At 34.1% G+C, this 25,343-nt stretch overlaps 5 protein-coding genes across 6 annotated transcripts; 4 read left to right on the top strand and 1 right to left on the bottom strand.

The window, feature by feature from the left end:
• Window positions 1–68: 68 nt before the first annotated feature.
• Window positions 69–3,064, top strand: LOC133790430 (pentatricopeptide repeat-containing protein At3g57430, chloroplastic-like). 2 transcript variants are annotated; one of them, XM_062228064.1, is made up of 2 exons: window positions 272–472; window positions 610–3,064. In XM_062228064.1, exons 1-2 carry the CDS (start codon window positions 437–439, stop codon window positions 2,740–2,742), a joined length of 2,169 nt encoding a protein of 722 aa, XP_062084048.1. In that variant the 5' UTR covers window positions 272–436; the 3' UTR covers window positions 2,743–3,064. The 2 variants fall into 2 exon arrangements, with proteins under 2 accessions (XP_062084047.1, XP_062084048.1); XM_062228063.1 differs by having other exon boundaries at window positions 69–3,064.
• A 234-nt stretch (window positions 3,065–3,298) lies between these two features.
• Window positions 3,299–5,782, bottom strand: LOC133790431 (uncharacterized). Its single transcript, XM_062228065.1, has 5 exons — window positions 5,580–5,782; window positions 5,020–5,334; window positions 4,532–4,733; window positions 3,936–4,164; window positions 3,299–3,679 (listed from the first exon to the last, which is right to left on the bottom strand). The coding sequence occupies exons 1-5, from the start codon at window positions 5,676–5,678 to the stop codon at window positions 3,415–3,417; spliced, it is 1,110 nt and encodes a 369-aa protein (XP_062084049.1). The 5' UTR covers window positions 5,679–5,782; the 3' UTR covers window positions 3,299–3,414.
• A 1,659-nt stretch (window positions 5,783–7,441) lies between these two features.
• LOC133790429 (uncharacterized) lies at window positions 7,442–9,955 on the top strand. Its single transcript, XM_062228062.1, has 2 exons — window positions 7,442–8,222; window positions 9,632–9,955. Exons 1-2 carry the CDS (start codon window positions 7,710–7,712, stop codon window positions 9,716–9,718), a joined length of 600 nt encoding a protein of 199 aa, XP_062084046.1. The 5' UTR covers window positions 7,442–7,709; the 3' UTR covers window positions 9,719–9,955.
• A 6,232-nt stretch (window positions 9,956–16,187) lies between these two features.
• LOC133790428 (uncharacterized) lies at window positions 16,188–18,334 on the top strand. Its single transcript, XM_062228061.1, has 2 exons — window positions 16,188–16,583; window positions 18,022–18,334. Exons 1-2 carry the CDS (start codon window positions 16,319–16,321, stop codon window positions 18,234–18,236), a joined length of 480 nt encoding a protein of 159 aa, XP_062084045.1. The 5' UTR covers window positions 16,188–16,318; the 3' UTR covers window positions 18,237–18,334.
• A 2,554-nt stretch (window positions 18,335–20,888) lies between these two features.
• LOC133790427 (calcium-dependent protein kinase 8-like) lies at window positions 20,889–25,201 on the top strand. Its single transcript, XM_062228060.1, has 9 exons — window positions 20,889–21,186; window positions 21,601–22,216; window positions 22,361–22,484; window positions 22,616–22,759; window positions 22,995–23,147; window positions 23,247–23,362; window positions 23,519–23,686; window positions 24,047–24,277; window positions 24,492–25,201. The coding sequence occupies exons 2-9, from the start codon at window positions 21,710–21,712 to the stop codon at window positions 24,645–24,647; spliced, it is 1,599 nt and encodes a 532-aa protein (XP_062084044.1). The 5' UTR covers window positions 20,889–21,186; window positions 21,601–21,709; the 3' UTR covers window positions 24,648–25,201.
• The last annotated feature ends 142 nt before the right edge of the window (window positions 25,202–25,343 follow it).

The following is a 25,343-nucleotide window of genomic DNA, read 5'->3' as shown; positions in this document are numbered from 1 at the left end:
TCAATTTTAGTGACTTGTAATACTATTTAAAATAAAGTTATTATTTTTATTACTATTGAGCAGAGGCCACTGGCTACCACTTATTAGTTAATACCTGCCACTGTTATCTTCTTCACACAGTTCTCATTGCCGCCAATTGTAAAGGGTTCCTTATTCATGGATATACCTTCAGCTCGAAGCTTTAAAAAATTCTCTCTCGTGCCCATTAACCAGTTCCAAATCGCCGACCAGAAAGACTGGAACTTGATCATCAAGAATCATACCAAGTCCAACAATGACCATGCAATTCTCACTACGTATACCCATATGGAATCTCTCGGCATATCACCTGATAAAGCTACTCTACCTCTTGTTCTCAAGGCCTGTGCCAGGCTGAAAGCGGTTGAGAAAGGCAGGAAATTACATTTTCGTATTAGGGACACGAGTTTGATTCGAGATGTTCGAGTTGGAACCGCAATTGTTGACTTCTATGGTAAGTGCGGGCTCGTTGATGATGCCCGTGAGGTGTTCGACCAAATGGGTGTGAAAGATGTTGTTTTGTGGAATGCTATGATATATGGGTATGTTGGGTGCTGTTGTTTTGAGAGGGCAATTATGTTGTTTATGCAGATGCAGAAGGAGGGCCTAAAACCCAATTCACGTACGGTTGTAGGGTTGCTTTCAGCATGTAGAGAGGTTTGTGAATTGAGATTGGGACAGGAGATACATGGCTACTGTTTGAGAAACGGACTGTTTGATTTGGACCCCCATGTGGGAACTGCTTTGATTGGATTCTATCTTAGATTTGATGTAAGAATTTCACGTTATGTGTTTGATTTAATGGCTGCGAGAAATACTGTTAGTTGGAATGCAATAATTACCGGATACCTTGACATGGAAGAGCACTTGGAAGCTTGTAATCTTTTTGTGCTTTTGCTTGTTGAAGGTGTTGAGTTTGATCCGGTTACAGTAGTAGCTGTAGTTCAAGCCTCTGCTGAGCTAGGTTTTCTCAAATTGGGTGCTCAAATCCATCAAATGGCTGTTAAGTCTGGTTACAGAAATGATATGTTCATAGTAAATGCTTTGCTTAACATGTACAGAAATTGTGGAAGTTTAGATTCATCGTATAGGTTATTTGAAAATGTCTCCAAACGTGATGTTGCTTTGTGGAATTCTATGATGAAGGCATACATTGAATATGGCCTTTACGATGAAGCTGTGAGTTTATTCACCGCTATGCGGATGGAAGGCATCAGAGAAGATAAGAGAACTATTGCTATATTGTTGTCTTCATGTTCAAATTTAGCTGATGGGATGAGAATTGGTAAGAGTTTACTTGGTCGTGTGATCAAAAGTGATATGGAAATAGATACTTCTCTTGGAAATGCACTCTTAGGTATGTATGCTGAATTAAATTGTGTCAAAGCTGCCCAAAATGTTTTCATGGAGATGACAGGTCGAGATGTTGTCTCATGGAACACTTTAATTATGACATTGGCTTGCAACAGATTGAGAGGTGAAGCTTGGAACCTATTTGAGGCGATGCGAGCATCGGAAATCACACTCAACTCACACACAATGATATCTATCCTGACTGCTTGTGATGATGAAACCTATCTGAATATTGGGAGAGCAATTCATGGTTTTGTTATAAAACATGGTATTGAAAACGACCTATCTCTGAACACTGCATTAACAGATATGTACATGAATTGTGGTAATGAATCAACAGCTATGAATCTATTTGAGAGTTATCCTAATAGGGATGTGATCTCATGGAATGCCTTAATTGCTAGCTTTGTGAAAAATAGCCAAGGTGATAAAGCTCAATTACTTTTCAGCCATATGATTTCAGAAGTGGAACCTAACCATGTCACCATTATAAACATGCTTTCGTCATTTACACATCTTGCGGCTCTCACTAAAGGCCAAAGCTTGCATGCTTATGCAATGAGGAGACAGTTCAATTTTGACAACAATTTGTCTCTTGCAAATGCATTTGTGACAATGTATGCAAGATGTGGCAGTATGCAAAATGCTGAGAAAGTCTTCAAAATTTTACCAAGGAGAAATATCATCACATGGAATGCCTTGATAGCTGGCTATGCTATGCATGGTCGTGGACATGATGCTATTCTTGCGTTCTTACAGACGATAGAAGACGGTTTGAGCCCAAATGCTGCAACTTTCATTGCTGTTCTATCTGCTTGCAGACATTGTGGATTTGTAGAGAAGGGATTGCTGCTTTTTCACTCAATGGTTCATGATTTCAAGATAAAACCTGAGCTTGTTCACTATGGTTGTGTGGTTGATCTTCTTTGCCGTGGAGGTCGGTTAAGTGAAGCTAGAGAATTTATCGAATCCATGCCTATTGAACCAGATGCATCACTGTGGAGGGCTTTGCTTAGTGCTTGTCGGCTTAATTCCGACATAAAGTTAGCTGCAACTGTCTTTGAGAAACTCGTTGAATTAGAACCCACGAATGCTGGAAATTACATATTGCTATCTAATATCTATGCCGCAGTTGGTCTTTGGCTAGAAGTGAGGAAGATAAGGTCGTTGCTCCAAGAAAAGGGATTAAAAAAGTCCCCGGGATTAAGTTGGATTGTTGTTCAGAATCAAGTGCACTCTTTTGCTGCCGGCGACACATCACATCCTCTTTCAGAAAAAATCTATGCAAATCTGTATTCTTTAACGGACTTAATCAGAGAAAGTGGATATACTCCTGATTTCAGATGGGTTTTATATGAAGAAGAGGATTAGTTTAACAATCTCCATTTAGGCCTAACTCAAAGCTGGAGCAAATGAGATTAAAGCCTTTCTAATTGTTTGAGATTTCATGCCTGTGAGATGTTTAAGGAACAAGAAACAACTACCCCCAAATAGTGTTTTCATACCATTGACGATAAACATGAGACTTGGGGAACTGGGTAAGTACCAGAAGATGATTCTAGTTTCTAACTCCACATACGTATAAATATTGATATTGATCATGTACAGTGTTGTTTCTTTATATTCATTCTTCAATATACAGGACTGTCAAAGATATAACCAAACATATTTTCATCAGCCCCTATATATTTTAAACTTGAAGTTAGGTTCTTAAGTCCTTTCGAGGGAATTTATCCATAGCTCTTCCTTTACAAAATAAGATAGTACACCACATTGAAAACAAAGTGGTCTGTATAATCAATAGATCGGGGGTTGATTTGGGGAAGATTTTTGGTTACTAAAACCTCACTATAAAAGCTCTGAAATCGTCTTACATACATGAATTCTTCTCGGGAAAAATAATCCATAGATTTGTATTGTAAACAAATAAAAAGAAACATGGATTTATAAACTGGATTATCTTCATCGTCTGCTACATGGTTTACACTCGATATTTAAGACAGAAAATGAGGTCTATAGTCCGCTAAGGTTGAAAGTCTATAATCACATATCCTCGTGATGTTTATGTTGTTCTGTGTCCTCTTTGTTATCAGTAACTTCTGCCTCGTGTTGCTCAGAGGCCGAGCCAGCACCCGTTTCATCAACGGGAGCTGCCCCTTCCGGGTTTGTTTGGCTCTTACCTGCAAAACTACTATCAGGCTCAGTGTCGTTAACCATAGTTGGCTGCTTATCCATCATCCCAGATAGAGCCAATGTTGGAGACCACTCAAGAACATCATCAATAATGTTTGACACCCGTTTTTGATACCTGCAAAATTGAATCAAAACTGATGTAAGTAAAAGGCAAGGGTGGAAACACAGGTCAGAATTGGGCACGTCTGTAAGAGAGAATCCATTCCGGTTCACAATATTAAAAAATTTAGTCTTAAATGATCATCATCTTGTTTTTCTTTTCCATAATGTCTAGGCTAGTATGACGTGAACCGATTCTGAGTGCTTCGTTGAGTAGAATTAGACAAGAACCCCTACTAGAGCGTTGATTAACAGTATGGTGTAAAACTGACCTGGCCCTAGCAGCCTCATCAGGTGCATGGTGCCTCAGCAGCAATATGACAAGAACCCCTGCTAGAGCGTAGAAAAGCCTTGTTGTCCACTTCGGTCGTTCCTCTTCATCTTTCTTAGGACAGAAACGGAATAATTCTCGCAATGTTGCTTCTTCGGCAAGAATGTTGGGGAAGAACCAAACACGTTTTCCAATAACGATATACAAAAGACCAAATGCTGTAGCCCTCACTACAATTTAGTAACAGATCTTCCGTCAGCCTCTTAAGAAAAATCATAAAATATAACGAATGGTACAAGAAAAAAAAACAAAACATAAAATATAACGAAGTGTTAAACAAAAAAACAACCACGTATGCCAATAAACGCCATCGCTTGTTTATGTAACTAAAAAAAAAATTGCTGATTTAATATTATTTATAGAAAAGAAAAAATAGATTGCTATGAACAGCCATGACTATAAATCAAGACAGCATCTAATCCGTTTACCAACGTACTTGCCAGCAAATGAGGATCTAGTGAAGTAGGATCACACATACATGGAGAATATAAATAAAATTATCAGCACAGCAGTCAGTCATAGAAATAGAAAACTTACAAAAGAGCAGTGACATGAAAAGCAGAAGGAGCCCTGCACACGAGTATAGTATTATTAACTTGCACCGATGGGGGTATATAGGAAACAAGCAAATTGCCAGAGTCAACACAGGCCAGAAAAACGAGAGCAGTGTCTGCCAAAGAGGCCGCCTTTTAACGAATGTCCAGGCGAAGAAAGCATCATTTTCAGAAAATACTTGGTCCTGCAAAAGATGATCACAGCATTAATAACTTTGGTCCGGTGTTTAGTAAAGCATGCTCCTAATTACAAGTGCCAATAACATAAACAACCCATGGGAACTGTTTACTCAATAAGTTTGTACATACACAGGAAATACTCTCTACGCAAGTATCATATGCCATGGGTACAAAAAAAAAAACACTTTCCACCTTTACAAAAGCAAGCATGATCATTTCAACAGAACCAGGAGGAACCCAATTTTTTGTCCTCAATATAATTTTAATAATATGGGGAAACTTTAAACTTACAGGGAAGATCTCCAAGTGGGCAGGCCAGGTAGACAATTTCTTCTTGCCAGGACGAAGAGTTTTGACGACTCGATCACAACGCACAAGAAGATTCTTTCTCAATAAAGCATTGCCAATATCTTCAGGCTCAGCATTCTTATCTGATTCCAGAATATCTTTAAGCTCAGGATGATTCCTCAAAAACCCACCAAAATCTTTCCCTCTAAAGTACTCCACTCGGGTCTCCTGTAAAACAGCCCATCTAGATACCAAATCCTTGTGGTCCCTCACTTTCTCCGAAAATAACTGATACACATCCTTTTTCGCAGCTTGTTTCTGGTTCAATTGAATACATTCCAACAACATGGGAAATTAGTAAAACACCACAAAAACATAACATTGAGTAAGAAAAAACTCGACGCCAAATTTGTTATTCTAGTTAGAACTTTGATCGAATCACCGAAACAAAATCAATGAGAAGCAAAGTAATGAGTAATTGGGTAACAAATTCAATTCAAAAACCAAATTGAATTGGCTCATCAATGTAGCCGAAACCCTAGATCAGAAGATAAAGAACAAACCCTAGGAGGGGTGTCAGAGTTTGGATCTCTGCCACCATTTTGGACAGCCGCCGACGACCTCCGAACCCTCTTCTTCTCTGCACCACCCGATTTCTTCATCTCCTTCTTCTTCGATTCTCTGTCGTAAATCAAAGAAAGAAAAAAAAAAGTTTGACACTTTTTCACAGTTCCATTCGCGCTTCTCTAAACATTTTTCTTCATTTTGCTTTTGCCAAATATTTTTTTTTCTTATAACAAAAAAAATAAAAAATAATTGAATAAATTGCTCGGCTTATTTTGGTGACTGAGCCGAGCTATGTCATTACAAGCAATCAAAATATGCCACGTGTCATGAACCACTAACTCGTGGCTGGGGATTCGTGTCCGTGTATTATTGAGATCGCTGTGTTTAGATTGACTGTTTTTACATGTCATATTTACTATTACCAATGTATAATTATAATTATAGTATATTAATTAAAAAAAAAAAAAGAGTTTTTAGCATATCTTTTATTTTTTTTTTACAGTAAATAAGTTTTTATAAATTTTATTTTAAAAAATTAACATTAAAATAATACTAGACATACTCCACTTTAAAATATTAGTTATTATGTGCATATAGTTTTACTCATAAAAATATATATATAAAAAAAACTAATTTTATTTATTAAAAATTAACATTAAAGACTTAATTATTATTATTTTAAATTCAAAGACAAAAAGACTAAACTTTTAATAAAAAATAAATTAAAAAGTTTTTATGCTTAAAAAATATTTTAGTATTGTAATAAATTATTTCTTACCAATCATATTTCTTATTTAATAAAGTTGATATGAATTGAGTGGTATATATACATAAATATTATTTTTTTGGTTGTTGGTGTGTTTTGTACACGTCAATGACACAATACTGTCAATAATTCATAGGAATTTTAACAGCAAAAAATTATTGGCACAATTTTTTTTATAGGATAAAAATCATAAATAACCATACATAAATATCTTTGACAGTAGAAGACATAGCATATATATAGGATAATTTTTTTTAACAGGGAAGCTTGGTGGGGCTATCAGTGTTTATCGACTCGTGAATAGTTTTCGGCCTAATTTTTTTTTATAATTGTATATATTGTAGATGTTTAGAGTATCTGCAAATTTTTAGAAAATTCTAAATAATTTACTTATCAAAAAGTAGGTTTAAACATGTTATTTTTCACTCGCATAAAAAATATTAATCACGCGTGCAACAACATGTTTGAACTTAGTTTTCGATATTGTAAATTATTCAAAATTTTCTAAAAATTTGCAGGATGCTCTAAATAGCTACAATATATATGGTCATAAAAAAAATTACGTTCAAAACTATTCACGAGTCGAGAAACACTAAGAACCACACCAATATATAAGTGAAAATTACACCTAGTACCCAATTTAAGTTAACCTCTTTAATTTTTACTCACTTTTTAAAACTTTTTGATTAATACCCAAACTATTAATGACCATACTCATTATACAATGGTCTAGTGGAACTGACAGTAGAATATTATTTAAAGAGGAAAGTAAATAATACGACAGAGGTAAAAATTGAGATTTTTACATTGGACTTCTAATAGTGTTTTAAATATAATATGAGAAATATGCTTAAAATAGTGGGTAATATTCAACTAAATATTATTAGTAGCTATTTTTAGTTAACTAATCTAAAACTGTATATTTTTCAAGTTATACCCGATATAACTTAAAGTGAACTCTATGTGAAAAAAAAATTGTAATATATATATATATATTTATATATTTAAGTGTATGGTTACTTATTGGAGTCGTATTATATAGTTGTCGACAACCTTACCAAATATGCCTAAGTGACGTACACGTGTAGTTTTGCCCGGTACTAAACATTGTCTTTTTTCGGGTTTTTTTATAAAAAAAAAAAACAAATAAAATAAAGAAAAATCTGAAAAAAAAAATCTGAAGTGAGAGGCTTTATCGTTTAATATTGAGGTGGTTGTTTGTTGTGTGTGGTCTCTACTCGTTCCTCTGGTTTTATAGTTTGTTCAGTAGAGAGAGAAAGATCAGCCCCAACAACAACACTTCGACCTTGACTTGACCCATCAAATTTCATATATATATACATATCGATCGAAGGAATCAATGGATACGGGCGCCGAATCTCCGGAGTCCTTAAGCGAATGGGAGCAAATCGACTCACCTTTTTCTCCTCCTCACGTGGCCGGAACCCATGTTCATCTACAACAAGACCACTCTCCTGATTCGCCATCTTCTTCTTCTTCGTCTTCTTCGCCGACGCCGGCAGTGTCGTCGTCCTCCTCGACCAATTTGAGGCCTAACGAGGAGGAAGCTCGACGGCGGCCTGAATCTGACTCTCGGCTTGCGGCGGTGAAGGAATTCAAGAAGCAATTGAGGTTGCGATTTGGGATTCTGAAGACCGATGTGCTTGGTGTGGCTGCCAAGGTTTGTAATTACAGGTTGGTCGCCGTGTGGAGATTCTGGTCGATTGTGTCCGTGGCCGGAGCGATTACGGCGGTGTTGCTCTCTTTTATATACGCAAAGCTATGGCGGCCGCGATGGAGACCGAGAGTCCTTCCCCGCCGCCGCCGCGAAAATAACGAACCTCTGCTTCTTCTACTCAAAGAGAAAGATGAGGTTAGTTACAGTAGCTTTTTTAGTATTGAATATACAATATTAATAACAATTTAGGCAAATTATAAATATTACTTTAAAAAGAAAAGAAAAAATCAAGCAAGAGTATAAATGTAAAAGGTTATATCAAAAGGACTAAAATATAAACTAATTATTTTAGGGTGTGTTTGGAATGAAATGTATAATAATTAGTACGTAGTAATTACATATTCTAGGGAATAAAATAAATACAATGTGTGTTTGGATGTCAAATGTTAATTATTTGTGAATTCAGGTTGTTGTTGGGCAAAATAGTCAATAATTAGACTGAAAAATAATATTATGTAATAAATACTATTTAAAATTGATAATATTTAGTAATTATATAGTCTAATTACACTTAATTTTTATTGGTTATGATAATTGAATAGTGTAATTGGTACCTTCGGTTACTTTCAATTACTCAATTATATAAGAGCATCAGCCGTGTAAACAACCTTGTTTGTTGCCAAAAGTACTTAAATTGGTATAAAATATTATTAATTTTTCAAAGAAAGAATAGGCAACGTTACCTGAAAGTGGCAACTTCTCTAGCCACAACAAATAAAAATCTTACTTGGCATTGACAAGATGACATTTTATCTGACAAATATGCTCAAGCCACCTATGTGGCTACAAGCCTTGGGATGCTCTAAATACATGGTCAAACAAATATGTCAAATTGAATAATTACTCTGAATTATATTAAATTGTAATAATTTTAATTAAATAATGGTTTTCCAAACACACTTGAATTACATAAGCCCTGTTTGGTATTGTTTTCTGTTTTTTGTTTTCGAAATTGTGTTTTCGGAAATGAGAACAGAATATTGTTTTTGTAGTTTTCAAAAAACAAGAGGTGTTTGGTTAATATTTTCTAAAAACATTTTTTTAGTTTTATTTTTTTAAAATCTTAAATAAAAAATTAACAAATATATTTACAAAGAGAAAAATATTTTAAAAGTTTGTAATAAATAATGAGATAAAATAATTTGAAAGAAAAAATGATGAAAAATAAGAAGTGAGAAAATTTGAGAACAACAGAAAACAACTTTTTCTTGTTCTCAAAATTTTATGTTTTTTGTAACTTTGTTTTTAAAAATTGTTTTCTAAAAACAATGTCAAACACCTTCATTTGTTTTCAAAAGACTGTTTTTAGCTTTTAAAAACAAAAAACAGTTTTTTAGTTAAGGTGTCAACACTCTTATAATAACCATATAATTTGAGTTAATTGGAGAGCTTTAATTACACTATCTAATTCTTATAGACCATGAAAAATATCTAATATCCTCTTTTGTTGGTTTGTTAAAATTGGTTTCCTCTTTCCAATGCCATGATTGTCGTTTTACTCGTTGAATATAATTTGATTGTCGTTTGTTCTGATTGAGCTGTAGAAAATCAGCCAGTTGTTAGTTCAGATTGCGCAAATGAACGAAGCATTATCGGCACGGCGCAGGGTTCCTGTAATTCGAGTTGGTTGAGCAGCCATAGTCGTACGTGTGTGTATATATATATATATATATATTTGTATGTATTTTCTTCTTATACCGATTGAAGAGCTAAGTTGGCATAAAAAGAAGTGTTGCTGATCACTACTATTTTTTTGTAGTTATATAAGCTTAGTTTGATACTATTATTAAATTCAAGAAAAAGACTTGGTTTGGTGTATCTATCACTTAAAAATTCATATACAGTATATATAATGATCTCTTTCTTTAGGTAGGTTGAACCATTTGGAGGTATGAAAGTGATGAGCATTAATAGAAGCAGTTTGTCTGTCCATTCAAAAGAAAATTATTCTATATTATAGGCTTGGATTTTTTCCTTTTTCGAGGTAGTTTTACAAAGAAGAAGAAGAAGAAAGCCACTAATGTGTGATGATAATTGGTTTGACAAAATCATATTTGATGGATCTTGAAAAAATCAAATAAAAATTATTACAACCAAACACAGCAAGAGAATGGGCAATGAAGATCTCTGTCAATGTTTTAAGAAACTAGTGATTTAGTACCTAAGTTTTTTGTGTGGGTATAATATCATTGTCCACTTCTGTTGGTATCCGTCAGTATCCAATTCAATTCCATCTTATTTTGTCTACATATACAATGGAGGTTAATTCACTTTTTAGATTTTTAAAAATCAAAATTTGAAATAAAAAAACGTTTTATTTAATAACAAACTTTGAAAACTAAAAACAAAACAAAACTTCATGAACGACTGAAGAAGACGAGTAGCAGTGGAGGAAAATGGAGGGTGAAAGTTCGTATTTTTTCAGTGGATCGAATGCAATGGCACGAAGAAGTAGGGGTGGAAGTCGATTGCGACCGCGACAACAGTGTGATTGTGGCTTGGAAAGTGTAGTAAGAACCTCTTGGACTGAAGCAAATCCTAGGAGAAGATTTCGAACTTGTCGCTTAATGAAATTAAGTGTGGATAAATTTTTTTTTTTTTTTTTTTTTTGTATCTGAGCTTTCTTCATCTAGGTTGTCTTCTTGCTTTATGTCAGTCAGAAGGGGTTGTGATTTTTTCTGGTGGGTGGATCCAGAAATGGCTGGAAGTGGAAGGGTTGTCATTCCAAACTGGAGAAAAAGAATTGAGGGAGAAACTTGGAACGCTGAAGATCTCTTGGAGTCTAAAATACTAAGTCTAAACCGTGGGAACAAGCCAGTTATGGGTGAGGATCATGTGTTGTAGTGCTTGTGGTCACCTCCTTAAGAAATATTGGATTGGTAAAAGTTGGGGGAAGTTTGTTTTCATTGTATCTGTAATTGTACTAGTCTGGTGTGTGAAATATTAAACATTGTGTGATTTTGGTTGATAAAAGTACCCAGTACAAGGCAATGATGTTTGTTTCGGATGTCAAAATGCTAGCTTCATTGTATCTGTAATGCAACAAGTCTAAAACGAATGAATGTATTTTGACAATTGTGCTTGTTTTGGTTAAATTCTAGTCATGTTAGTTTAAGTTCAGTATACTTAATTTCACAGATACAAATGATAATTCTGACTACATGGTATCTTGTGGAAATATCATACAAGATGCAAGGTCATAATTGACACCCAATATGGTGGATACAAAACATAATTGACACCCAAATTGATAGACAGATGCAAGTCATAATTCATAGACAAAAAAGTTATATCAGTTTGCTAAATAAACAAGCTACACAAAATACTTGGCCAAATCACAAGGTCCACACCTTATACATTTGTACACAAAATTAGGCAAAAGATGCCTGAAAACAAAGGTCATAAATGACCCAAAACAGTATTAACAACAAAAGATGACAGACACACTATAACTTAGATTCTAAGATGGTATTGGCTGAGATGAGGAAAATGTTGTTGCTGGTCCACTTTGTCTTCCTCTTCTCCTTTCTGTGTGTTTTTTCTTGAGATGTGATGGCTTGTTGAGAGGGTGGTGGCTGGGATGAGGAAGTTGTAGTTGCTGGTTGTCTTCCACGGGGTCTTCCACTTCTCCTATGCGTGTGTTGCTCTTGAGATGCAATGGCTTGTTGAGAGGGTGGTGGCTGAGATGATGAAGTTGTTGTTGCTGCTACTGCTACTGCATCTCTTGCATTCTTTTTGGCTCTTATCTTTTGTCTTTTCACAGTGTCAGGATGTGGATTCTTTAGAGGTGGTCTGCCCATTTTCTTGGCAACAACAGACTGCAATCAATAAATAAAAGGCAAATTAACTAAAACATTTATAAAATCATAATTGAAAAGCAAACTAACTAAAAATAACTGAAGATTGAATACATGTGTCACTGCTGGATTCTTGCAAGTGACTCTTGAATGCTTTGTTTGTTTACAATTGCTGCAATTGTTTGGTTGACTAAACCTAATTTTTTTGGTTGCATTGGTGTCATCTTCATCAGGTGCCTTTTTTTTTTGTCTTATTTGGTCTCCCAAGCAAGTTTGATTCAGTTGGGAGATAAATTGGATTCAAACCAGGATTTGGCCACTTATTAGGACTTGGCATTGGTCCAATAATTGCATCATATTGTGATTGAAAATCTTCTCTTTTGTAGGCATCAATTATAAAATCATAAACATTAAGGTTGGAACTCCATATACAGGCCAATGCATGCCAACATGGTACCCCGCTCAATTCAAAAGCTCTACAAGTGCATGTCCGAGTAGCTAGGTTGCATGAGAAGCTCTCACTGCCAAGATAAGTAACTTAAAACATGTTTACATCTGCTCTAATACATGAACAATGCCTGCCCACTTGCTTGTTCTTCTCTATGATATCAGGAATTTTCTTCCCCACTGGTTGCAACCACTTTGCCACACTTTCCATTTTTTTACATTATATAGACATCAACTGGAACCGAATTTTCTCCAACAAAGTTATGATGGGCTTGTCCCTTGCATCCAATATGGCAGAGTTGAAACTCTCACGCAAATTGTTCAAGAACATGTCACATTTGACATGCAATCTAAAGTGTGACTTGTTCCATTAAGTTGGAGCCTTCTTCATTAACCAATCATATGCCCTCTCATTCACCTCCTTCATTTCAGCCATCCTCCTCTTGAAATCTTCTAGTGTTGTGGCTTTTGCACCAGCCCACAACTTTTGTTTTAAAAGAAGACTTGGAAACTCCTTTTTAAAGTTGAGATGTAAATGTCTCACACAAAATCTTATCTCAGCACCATCAAACAGGGAACCTAAAGAATTTTCTAACCCATTTTTTTGTCTATCACTAATCAATGTATATCTCCTAGTGTCAATAACTTCCAAATCCTCCTTCAACAATTTTAAAAACCAGTTCCATGTGTTTGTATTTTCCTTCTCGCAAATAGCATATGCATTTGGAAACATGCAATTATTTGCATCAATACCCACAACAGCCAGCAACATACCTTTGAAATACCCTTTTAGGAAACATCCATACAAGCCGATAAGTGGTCTGCAAGCCTTGAATCCCTCCTTGCAAGCTTTGAGACAGATATAAACTCTTTCAAACAACCTCTTGTCATTGACAGTGCTACTTTTGATAATGGTTGTGCCCCCAGGATTGTGGTGTAGGAGTTGTTTGTAATAATCATCCATAACTCTATACTGCTCCTTCACAAAGCCTTCCAACATTTCTTTGGCCTTGTTTCTGGTGTTGTAGATTACACAGGAGGATGTGTTCGAGAAATTTGTTTCTGCAGTCAAGGTGTTGAAGTTGTTGTAAGTCATATTTGTGTTCATTCTAAAGTATTCGATGAAATATTTGGCCAACCAAGTAGTAGTCACTTTCTTGTTGTCAAATACAATGCCACAATTATGCACATCCACCAGTGTCTGTTCTTCCTCACTGTCAGTATCTACCAAATTAACTATCTCTATCTCGAGTCACTTTCATACTCACCCTCATAATCTTCACTCAAATTATCAGCCTCAACATCATGATTCCACTCATCTTGTATGCGTATAATGAACTCTTCAGAGCCTTGTGAGTCATCTTCACTAGTTGGCATTTGAAAGTCATTTGCCTCCAACTCCATTATCTCCTCTTTGCTCATCACATAGTCATCTGATTTGACCCAAACCCTCACATCTACCTCCACTTCGACATCATTAGAAATCTCCTCAATACAACATTTCTTAAGTGGAGGTGGAACTTCATCATTGACCTTATTGGTATCACCACTACTACCAATTTGAGGCACAGAGCCTTGCAGGACAACATACACATCAATTAAATACCTTATTTGAATATGTCAAAACAAAAACAGAATATCCAATGCAAACATTCCCATGCGGGTCAGCCAAAACACCCTACTTTATAGTCTAGGTCTTTCACTTTCACTAGATAAATTTGGCAAAAGTACAAAATTGATAGTACAAATACAATGGAAAAGAGAACAAAACCCATTAAACAATTCAACAAACAACCATATACATTTAATACCCATTTACCAGTTATTCAGCTAAACCCACCCCAAGCTTCAACAAACAAGAAAAGGCCACAATAAACCCATTTACTTAACCTATTAATTCAAAAAATAAATAATAAGCTCAAGAAAACACTTACCGTAAATTGGAACTAGTTCGTTTGGTTTCCGAAACGACAACATTCCTTAGGGCATAATCGTCATCTTCCCTCTCTTCGAAAATGGAAATGCAAAACTAATTCTTCGTTTTCGCAGCAAATGGTGGCTGGGTTGAGATTTATTTGGGTTTGGTTTTCGAAATGGGGTGTTTTCTGGGTTTGTTCTTCCTCAGTCGTTCATGAAGTTTAGTCGTTCATGAAGTTTTGTTTTGTTTTTTATTTTCAAAATTTGTTTTTATTTTGTTTTTAAATAAAACATTTTTTTATTTCAAATTTAAGTTTTTAGAATACTAAATGACGAATTAATCTCCACTATACACGTGGACAAAATAAGACGGAATTGGGCTGTGTACTGACAGATACCAACAGAAGTGGACAATGGGTACTATTCCCACAAAAAAAAAAAGATTGGGTACTAAAGCACTACTTTATTAAAACATTGGGTACTTTTGCCACTATTTCCCCTATAGTAAAATGCTTCTTACTCGGACTGAAGAGCCGAGTTGGCATAGAGAGAAGTGTGGCTGATCACTACTATTTTTTTGTAGTTATATAAGATACTATTATTAAATTCAAGAAAAAGCCTTGGTTTGGTGTATCTATCACTTAAAAATTCATATACAGTATATATAATGATCTCTTTCTTCAGTGAGGTTGAACCATTTGGAGGTATGAAACTTTATGAGCATTAATAGAAGCAGTTTGTCTGTCCATTCAAAAGAAAATTATTCTATATATAGGCTTGGATTTTTTTCTTTTTCGAGGTAGTTTTACAAAGAAGAAGAAGAAAGCCACTAATGTGTGATGATAATTGGTTTGACAAATTCATATTAAATGGATCTTGAAAAAATCAACTAAAAATTATTACAACCAAACACAGCAAGAGAATGGGCCAATGAAGATCTATGTCAATTTCGAATGTCAAACTGATTTAGAAACTACTATTATATAAGAGAATTGTTACGGTTGTCCAACAACACAAAGATGTGATATACGGTTATTGGTACAATTCAGATTCCACACATTTGAATTTAATAATTATAATGGAATATCGCTAAACAATTATAAGATGTCATTTTATGTGGTGTTGACACCTTAAGATCATTATAGTATATTAATTTAAAAAGAAAAAAAAAGTTTATAACATATATCTGTTATGATTTTAAATTTTTTTATTTTATACTATAATATGTTTAAAATATTTAAAAGAATATAATGGAAAGTAATGATATGTATGTAGTGATGATGTGGTCAAGACACATCAGTAAGCAAAGAGTTACGTCAGTATGTCGTTAGTCATATTGGACAAAATTGGAAGAAAATCTCACTTTACAATATTGTGAATAGTTCAAGAAGAATTTCTAACAGCCCAAAAAAATCATATATAGATCATAATTCAAGGGCAAAAATCTTAAATAGCATAAAATTTACATAAAAACATGTATAATAATTTTAACTATATATAATAATATGATTCGAGCTAAAAATGTTAGTAACTTAAAATAACAACACATGTATTATTACCTATATTTATGTATATTTAGTGATTTAGTGTTACTCATAAAGTATATAAGAAAAAACTTATTTTTATATATTAACATTAAAGACTTAATTATTATTGTTTTAAGTTTAAAGACCAAAAAGACTATCAAACTAAAAAGAAGTGTTTATGCTGAAGAATATATGGTAACATTCAAAACATAATTTTTTATTTTATTTTTTGCATTTATTAATAATTTAAGGATTATATTTTTTTATTTAGTAAATATTTATATGGATAAGGTGGTATATATATATATATCTTTAGGAGTACAAAATACTGGAGCCTTGTAAGTGTATCATTATTATTGAAAGTTATATTATACAGTTGTCCACAACCTTATCCAATATACATGAGCTATTTTCACTTGTATATTTTTTTTTCCCAGTTCAAAACAGTTTATTTTATTTATTTTTGGATTTATCTAAATTTAAAAAGTCTAAGGCTTTATCGTTTAATTTTGAGGTGTGTGGTCTCTACTGGTCCGAAACTCAAATGATTTCTTCTCACCATTGCTCATGGCTAAAGCCAGTTTCTTTCTCCTCTTATAGCCCATTCTGGGAAAAGAAAGGTCAGCCTTCTTCTTCTTCTTCTTCTTCTTCTTCATATTCTTCTGGTTATATTGTCTGTTCATTAGAGAAAGATCAGTCCCAACAACACTTTGAGGTTGACCAAGAAAAGGCCAGAGAAGCCCTTAAAAAGCTTGACCAACAGCTTCAATCTCTCTCCCAAAAACAACTTCGTTCTCCTAAAATCAAAGGTAAGAATTATTACAAGAAGCTATTTTGATTTCAATTTTATGGATATATGTATTTTGGTTATGTTTGTCTCAATGTTCACAGATATAAATAGAATTGAATTGAACTCAGCTATATGACAATACCATAGTTTGCATTTACAACTTTTAGGGTGTCATTTATGATGGGAATGAAAGTTCAATGAAGTGTAGTAAATGTTTAATTAAGTGGAAAAACAAACTAGTATGCTAGTGAGTTTTGGAAATTTGATGAAGATAGTTCAATTTAGTAGAATTCCAGACCTATACATACAAATACACTTTTGTGTGTGGTAAATGGTAATTTCGTTTTGGGATGAATTTAGTTCCACTTACTAATTCGATGAAGATAGTTAAATTAGGTAGGATTAAAAGATCTGTACACAAATATATATGGGACGATTACATTATGCATTTTGCCCCCACAGGTAGGTGTGTCTCAGTTTTTGGTTCGTAGAAAAATTATAATCAATTTTTTTTATATGACTGTATACATTATAGTTATTTATGATTTTCCACCAATTTTTAAAAAATTATGAATAATTTACAATATTGAAAACAAGCTTCAAACAACCTATTTCTTACTTTCATCACTTTAAATTATTTAGAATTTCTAAAAAATTTATGGGGATCCTAAATAACTATATTGTACATCATCATATAAAAAAATTTGAATTGTAATCTATCCATATAACGAAAACATGTTGTTTTGAAGCCTGTTTTATAAGCATGTGAAATAAATTATTTTGAAGTATTTTTTGGCACCGTAAATTATTCAGAATTTCTTAAAAATTGACAAGATGCCTATTATAATTACAGTGTACACAATCATATACAAAAATTTTGGTTATAATTTATTCACGCACTAAAAACAAAAAACGCCCTCACCGGTGGGGACAAAAGACATGCCCCTATTGTAAATTTTTCATATATATAAGAAGTTTTTTGGATAGGGGCATTTTCTATTTTCGACATCTTGAGAAGTTATAAGTTATTTATTTTATTTGACGGCGTATATGACAATTATAGCAGACATCCCATCAGTTTAAAAAAATTATGAATAATTTACGGTAACAAAATCAGGGTTCAAATAGTTTGTTTTACACTCGTATAAAAAATTAGGCACACGTACAACAGACTGTTTGAACCATAGTTCGACACCATAAATTATTAGAATTATTAAAAAACTAGTAAGACATCTGTTATAACTATAATGCACATCATCATATAAAAAAAAATTAGATTATAATCTCTCCACGTACCAAAAACGAAAATACTCTTACGATAGGGGCAGAAATGAAGTCACTATCTAAAAAATTTCTCATATATTTGTGTGGTTATTTTATTATGGCATAAATTTGGATTGTTTTATTATAATTGTGATGAGAGGATTGTTTAAATTAAAAACTTAAATGTGTTGCAGCCTCAGATGTGAAGCTTACAAGAAGAGTAGAATATGAAGAGAGCGAAGTAGAAGTAGTGAGTGAGTTTTCAGCTTCGTTTCTTGCATCCACAGCTGGTCTTCTCTTTCTTCTCACCATTTTCTATAACATTTTCTTTATTACTGTTGTAAAACCATCCATTGATATACCGGACCAACCTCCAACCACAGCTATACAAAGAGATAATATGAGCTAGTATTTTTCTTCTTTTAGTACTTGTTAAATTAAGTTTGTAATTATATATTATTATTATTGGAAAATACTAACAAAAAACACAAGCAAGTTTTGGCTGTATATTTGCTTATCCAACTTCAAATTTTCAAGGACATCACAGCAATAATGTGAATTCTTATTATTATTATTATTTATAAAAAAACAATGTGATTGGTTATACATGTAAGTAACACTATTGGTGTACAACATCATCATTATAAGTTGTCGTACTGTTGTTGTTTTAATTTAATATCGGCTCTCATATATTTCAATTTAATAACTATTATAAAAAATAACTGTTATCCCTATTTTCTGCATGGGCTCGGGGCCTTCGTCTAGGCCCATTGTCAGGGGCCATGTAAGCATGCGGGCTCGGCCCAAGGCCTCTTGGTACGGAGAGTGTCCAAGGGGAGGGGTATGGACCGGGGATGCATGTCTCGACCCATTAGAGGGGTCCGGCATGTCCCTCCGGGTCCGTCCTCCGGGACGATAGTCCGGGCGATGTACAGAGCGTTCGGACCCCCGCGGCCTACGCGTCCAGGTCCATGACCCTGATACGGTCCGGGCCTGTGGTAAACAAAGCGAGACAAAGGTAAACGGACCCGGATCACCTCACCCCCAGTTGAAGGGGTCAAGCGTCCAGGACCCTGAAGCCGTCTCACTCCGCGTGGGCGTTGTCCCCACTTTTCACCTGCAGAAAAGGGCACATCGGGATTGCATGCCGTTATTTCAGGTCCGCGCTGTCAATTACTCTGACTGGTCTTGTCTCCTGAATCTGCCTCGTAACTTGAAGTGTCCAGACCAAAAGCACCGTTTTGTCGGGCGAGATATAGCTCTAAGGTCAACCTGTTGGGCCTTAGCTGGTTTGGAATTCATGTATTTTGTACCTTTTGTATTGGGCCTCCACTAGAAAGGCCAGGAATATCCCTATCTCCGATGGGCTCGGGTCGTACCCGGCCCAGACCCGGTGTTCCCATAAGCCTATAAATATAAGCTATAGAACAATGTAAAAGGGGTCTCTCTTAAAAAAAAAAAAAATACAGTAACTCTGTCAAAATATAGAGAGAAACTCCATTGTAAAAGGTTCTTCAAACTCTAATAATATAGACTTGTGGACTAAGGCTAGTTAACGCCCCAACCACGTAAAAACCCCGTGTTAATCTTCTGCTTTCATTATAATTATCATATAGATAATAGATATTAATATAGTTGCCGAAAATCTCGGTTAACAATCACTAATCACTCGTGAGACGCTACCTCATGATGATGTTGAGCACCACTGATACCTAATAACAATGCTCCAGCACGACCAAATGAGAGGCACCAAAATCATTAACAAAAATCCATTATTACAAATGGTTAAACACAAACAAAATGTAAGATATTTGTCATTTTTAACTTATTTTTAAAAAAATCTACATTTTTGATAAACTTCCTTTTAGAAAAAAAACCAAGTCAAACATGATGTAAAAGTTTACCAACATAATTTTTTCTAATTAAAATAGACTATCATTATTATAAATTTATTGTCTAGCTTAAGTGTACCTTAACAACTTAAGGGCATGATTGATTTGCGATTAGAAAATTGTATTTTCATAAAGTGTGTTTCTAAAATAAAAATATGAATTTATAGTCTGAAAACATGTTTTTGAAAATGTGATTGGTTCATTATCTAAAAACTGTTTTTGAAATTTAAAAAATTGAATATGTGATTGGTAGTGAATCTAAAAATATAAAAAAAATGATAGATTTGTAGGATTTTAGGATACAATAATTTAAAATCAGAGAAAACATGATTTTTTTTTATTTTTGATTTTAGAACACAAAATTAGAATATTGATTTGAATTTTATTTTTAAAACCATCTTACATTACCAATCACTTATTTTTGTAGATCTCACTATTTTCAAAATTTTAAAATGATAAAATTAAGTTCAGATATTATACCAATCAGACCAAAGCTTATTGTCAATTTAGATAAACTTATTTATTATTGTGAAGTCTTAGTATTTCTTACATTTAATAAAATTTGAGACTATAAATATTTTGTTTTTGTTTTGGCAATATTGGTAGGTGTTTATTAGATTAGTGCGTGTGGAAAAGGGTAAAAATAAATAGAGCCATTAAGAGAGGCCAAACCAAAGTAAATGTAATATTCTCTCTTTTTTCATACAAATCCCATTTTGCCTCATTCTTCTAGTTAATGCTCCCCACTTAATTATCCAACTTGTCTTAAAATTAAAATTAAAATTAAACTTTCTATTTTAATAAAATAAATAAAAAATAGACAAAGGTAAATTTGTCCCTAGATTTTTTTTTTTTTGTACTATGTGTGTGTGATATTAAAAATTACCAAAGTAAAGTATAATTTTTTATTTAATTTATAATAAAAACAAAAAGGAAAAAAGAAAAAGTGGAGCTTTATTTTTTATTTTGAGTAAAAAGTGGAGCTTTATTAAATTAATAATAATAGTAATTATTATTATTATTATTACATTATTTGTTTTTTTTAGGGAGATAATAGAGAAAGAAGGTTGTTATGTGTCTCCTTCATCATTGAATCGCAGAGAAAGTAAATTTGGATTTAGAGAGAGAAAATAAGGAAGAAGAAGAAGAAAAGGGGTTAGGACTTAGGAGAGAGAAAGAAAGCTCTCTGTAAAAAGAGCTTTTTGACTCCTCTCTCTCTCTCTCTCTATATCCAAACCAAATCCATGGCTCATTCATGCTCTGCTTCTTTCTTTTTGAATTCCTTACCTTCTTTTCATTAAAGGAAGAAACTTTCATTTTCTGTTTGTTTTGGTTCTTTTTGAATTCCTTACCTTCTTTTCATTAAAGGAAGAAACTTTCATTTTCTGTTTGTTTTGGTGTTCGTTCAAGTCCAACCTCATCTTCTCCACAATCGTATCTAGGTTTTCTTCAATCAACAAATCTCAGGTGCGTTTTGCTTAAGCAACATTGAACATTTCACTCTTTCAGGTTATGATTTTGTTTCATTTCTATTTTCGCAAAGTAAGTATTTTTATTGGAAAACAACAAGTTTTCTCTTTTTCTTTATTCTCTCACTTTTGGTATCTCTCTTTGCTTTTTTTTTTTCCTTTTTAATTTTATTATTTTTTTGAATTCAACGTTTATTTTATAGATTCTTTTTATATGCTAGTATTTTGTAAATTAGTACAGTTTGGAAATCTGAATCTTAAAGGGAAAATCCCAATTTTTTTCAGTTTTGTGAAAAATCCCACTTTTCCATAACGGAAAGGAAAGCTTACGCATCTCATTATTTGAATTTTCTGATAGGAGAGATTTGAATGAGTCCCTGGATTTAATTTTTAATTGCTTAAAATTGTCCAGATTTGAATATATTCCATTCCAGCTGCTATATTGGGTGTTGGTGTAATCTTAAAGACAAAGTAGTAGATTTTTTTGTTGTGAAAGGTTTTGATTGAGAGGGTTTTGCACAATGGGGAATTGTTGTGCAACGCCTGGTACACCTTCCCAAAACAACCGGAAGCATAAGAAGAAATCCAATCCATTTACTGGTGATTATACCGTGACTAATGGTGATGGAGGTGGGAACAACACCTGGGTCTTGAAAGAACCAACAGGTCGAGACATTACAGCCCATTATGATCTGGGTCGAGAGCTTGGCCGTGGCGAATTCGGGGTTACTTATTTGTGCACAGAGCTTTCTTGTGGTGACAAATTTGCCTGCAAATCAATATCAAAGAAGAAGCTGAAGACTGCTGTGGATATTGACGATGTGCGGCGAGAGGTTGAGATTATGAAGCATTTAAGGAACCACCCGAATATTGTGACGTTGAAAGACAGTTATGAGGATGATAATGCAGTTCATATTGTGATGGAATTGTGTGAAGGAGGGGAGTTATTTGATCGAATTGTTGCGAGAGGGCATTACACAGAACGAGCTGCTGCAGCCGTTATGCGGACCATTGTTGAAGTTGTTCAGGTTGAACTTTGTTTTGGTTATGTTCCAGTTCTTGTTTACAGATGTTCTATTTAGTCTAGCTCTTTCTTGACGTTTTATTATAAAGATGGTGATCACGCTTTTGTTTCTTTAGTCTTGTTTGTTTACGGGAGTTATGGTTTGCAGAATTGTCATAAACATGGAGTGATGCATCGTGATCTCAAACCAGAGAACTTTCTGTTTGCAAATAAGAAAGAAACATCCCCCTTAAAGGCAATTGATTTCGGTTTGTCAATGTTCTTTAAACCGGGTATGGAGATTAATTGCTAGTCCAATTTATACTCTGTTCTGCCACATGAAATTTGTACTTGACATTTATTTCATCTTTTAAGTTTTGTTTGCATTATGTAAAATGTTTCTACTTTTAACTGTATTTTACAGGTGAACGATTTAATGAGATAGTGGGAAGTCCTTATTACATGGCTCCTGAGGTACTGAAACGGAATTATGGCCCCGAAGTGGACGTCTGGAGTGCTGGAGTTATTCTGTATATTTTACTCTGTGGTGTTCCACCATTTTGGGCAGGTTTGTGTTCATTTTGAGAATGCTATACTTTAATTTTATGAATACTATGACAGTTATAAACAATATTATACTTTTATACCAGTATTTTTGTGAAATTTAGGGTATATAAACAATATCCTATGGATTCTTAGCAGAACATTATGCAAATATCAGTTCATGCCAGTATACTTTCTTAATTGTTACTATTATATTTTTAGATTTCTTGTCATAATTGTCCACATGTTTTTGCCTGTAGAAACTGAACAAGGGGTAGCACAGGCAATTATTCGCTCGGTGATCGATTTTAAGAGGGACCCGTGGCCAAGAGTTTCTGATAATGCAAAGGACCTTGTTAAGAAAATGCTTGATCCTGATCCAAAGCTGCGACTTACCGCTCAGGAAGTACTTGGTAATGTTCAGTTTTGATAACCTGTATAGTATGCATTATACTGATGTTGAAGGTTTATCTTTTGTATAACAATTCCTCTTACACTTTTTTTTTTGGCAGAGCATCCATGGATACAAAATGCCAAGAAAGCTCCAAATGTTCCATTGGGCGAGACTGTGAGAGCAAGGCTAAAACAATTTTCTGTCATGAACAAACTCAAAAAAAGAGCTTTAGGGGTAATCCTTTGAATCCTTATCCAACATTAGTTATTTAGTTTCCAATACAATGGAAGGCATCATAGAACGAGCTGCTTGTAAGCTTGGCTGAATGTTGGCCCCCATAAATTGGACGTCCGTAAATTGGTCTATGAACTTTTAATCTGTTATCTATAGGTTATAGCTGAACATTTGTCTGTCGAAGAGGTGGCTGGAATAAAGGAGGCATTTGAAATGATGGACAATGGAAATAAAGGCAAGGTTGTCCTTGAGGAGCTTCGAATTGGCTTGCAAAAGCTTGGACAGCAGATTCCCGAACCAGATCTTCAAATACTAATGGAAGCGGTAATCATCAAATTGTCTCTATCTTTACTTATTTATCATTTATATTCATTCCTCTTTGAAATTGATCGGTGATTGTTTTACTCTATTTCCTTAGTGTTGCAATTTCTAAAAGCTTAAAAACTTGTTTTTTACACCAGAATACTTGAGGAGATATTGAATTCCATTACTTTTTGGAAGTTGTAGGGAATTTGGTATTCCAATGGTCTGTTCAGCTGGCAAAAACATTTTGTTCACTATCCCACAAGATGAAAAGAATTAGAAACAGAGAGAGGAGACATTAAACATTTTTTTTTTCTTTCTCACATCTTATATTTGTTGTTTTTTAGTAAATTTTAAACATATATATGATGATTCCCACAGGCTGACGTTGACGGTGATGGCGCTCTAAATTATGGAGAGTTTGTTGCGGTTTCAGTTCATTTGAGAAGAATGGCTAATGACGAGCACTTACATAAAGCATTTTCATTCTTCGATCAAAATGGGAGTGGTTATATTGAAATTGAAGAGCTTCGGAATGCTTTAAATGATGAAGTTGACGCCAATAGTGAGGAAGTCATTAGTGCTATAATGCATGACGTGGACACCGACAAGGTTAGTATTATGGTTTTCGCTTGGACCTCACTTTCAATGCTTGTTATTAAGCACAATATCATTAACACAGAACTTTAGAATAGCCTATCCATTACAGCTCAGCTGTATCACTCTAACGAATAATGGATTCCATCTTTGTTCCATCATTTATTTGAGTTTGTTTAGCCTTCTTGTTAATTTTGAAGAGCAATCCTGTTCTTGTGTCATTTTGCAGGACGGGCGCATAAGTTACGAGGAGTTTGCTGCAATGATGAAAGCTGGTACAGATTGGAGAAAAGCATCAAGGCAGTATTCGCGGGAAAGATTTAACAGCCTGAGCTTGAAATTGATGAGGGAAGGCTCCTTACAGTTAACCAACGAGGGTAAATGAATCAATACTAATCAAATATCAAATGACACGAGTGATTAAAAATGGAAGAATTCCTTTATTTTTGCTGAGTTTAAGAAATCTCTAATATTTTTTCATTTCATTTCCTCTGATAGACATTGCAATAGGTAGTAGGATCATCAGAGTTTGAGGGGTCTTCTTAGTATCTTTTGAAAATAGCAAGCAGCTTATGTTTAGATCATCTGTATTGTTTTTGGGGTTAGTTGCAGAAGAAAAAGAAAAGAAAGGTCATTAAGTCAATGTTGTTTAATAGAGAAGTTGACCGTATTGTTATTTTCGACCTCAATTGTTTTGTGGGTTGTAAATATATCAACGAAATGGCCTAGTGGGCACTGGCCCTTTTAATTTGATTACAAAAAAAGAGGATATTATGTCTAATTTGATCTCTGCATCATGTGCTCTCAAGAACTTGTTCCTTGAGAGTATAACATGTTTGATTCAGTCTTTTAAATCTGTAAAAACAATTGGTTATATGATCCAAATGGTGGTAACCAAAAGGAAAGAAAAGGAAAAGGCATTGATCTCTTTTATTTTTATTATTATTTTTTTTGCTCAAGATTATTACTATTATTATTATTATATTTCTTAGTATTTGGAGTGGTCCCTTCCAAAATTCCATTGCCATGTTAGCATAGTGAAGTGCCCCCTCAGCAGCTTGTGGAGTGTCGACTATTTTGT

This window comes from Humulus lupulus, chromosome 7, assembly GCF_963169125.1.
Source record: "Humulus lupulus chromosome 7, drHumLupu1.1, whole genome shotgun sequence".
NCBI lineage: Eukaryota > Viridiplantae > Streptophyta > Magnoliopsida > Rosales > Cannabaceae > Humulus > Humulus lupulus.
The sequence above is the reverse complement of the archived record's forward strand: the minus strand, read 5'-3'. Positions and strand labels throughout refer to the sequence as shown.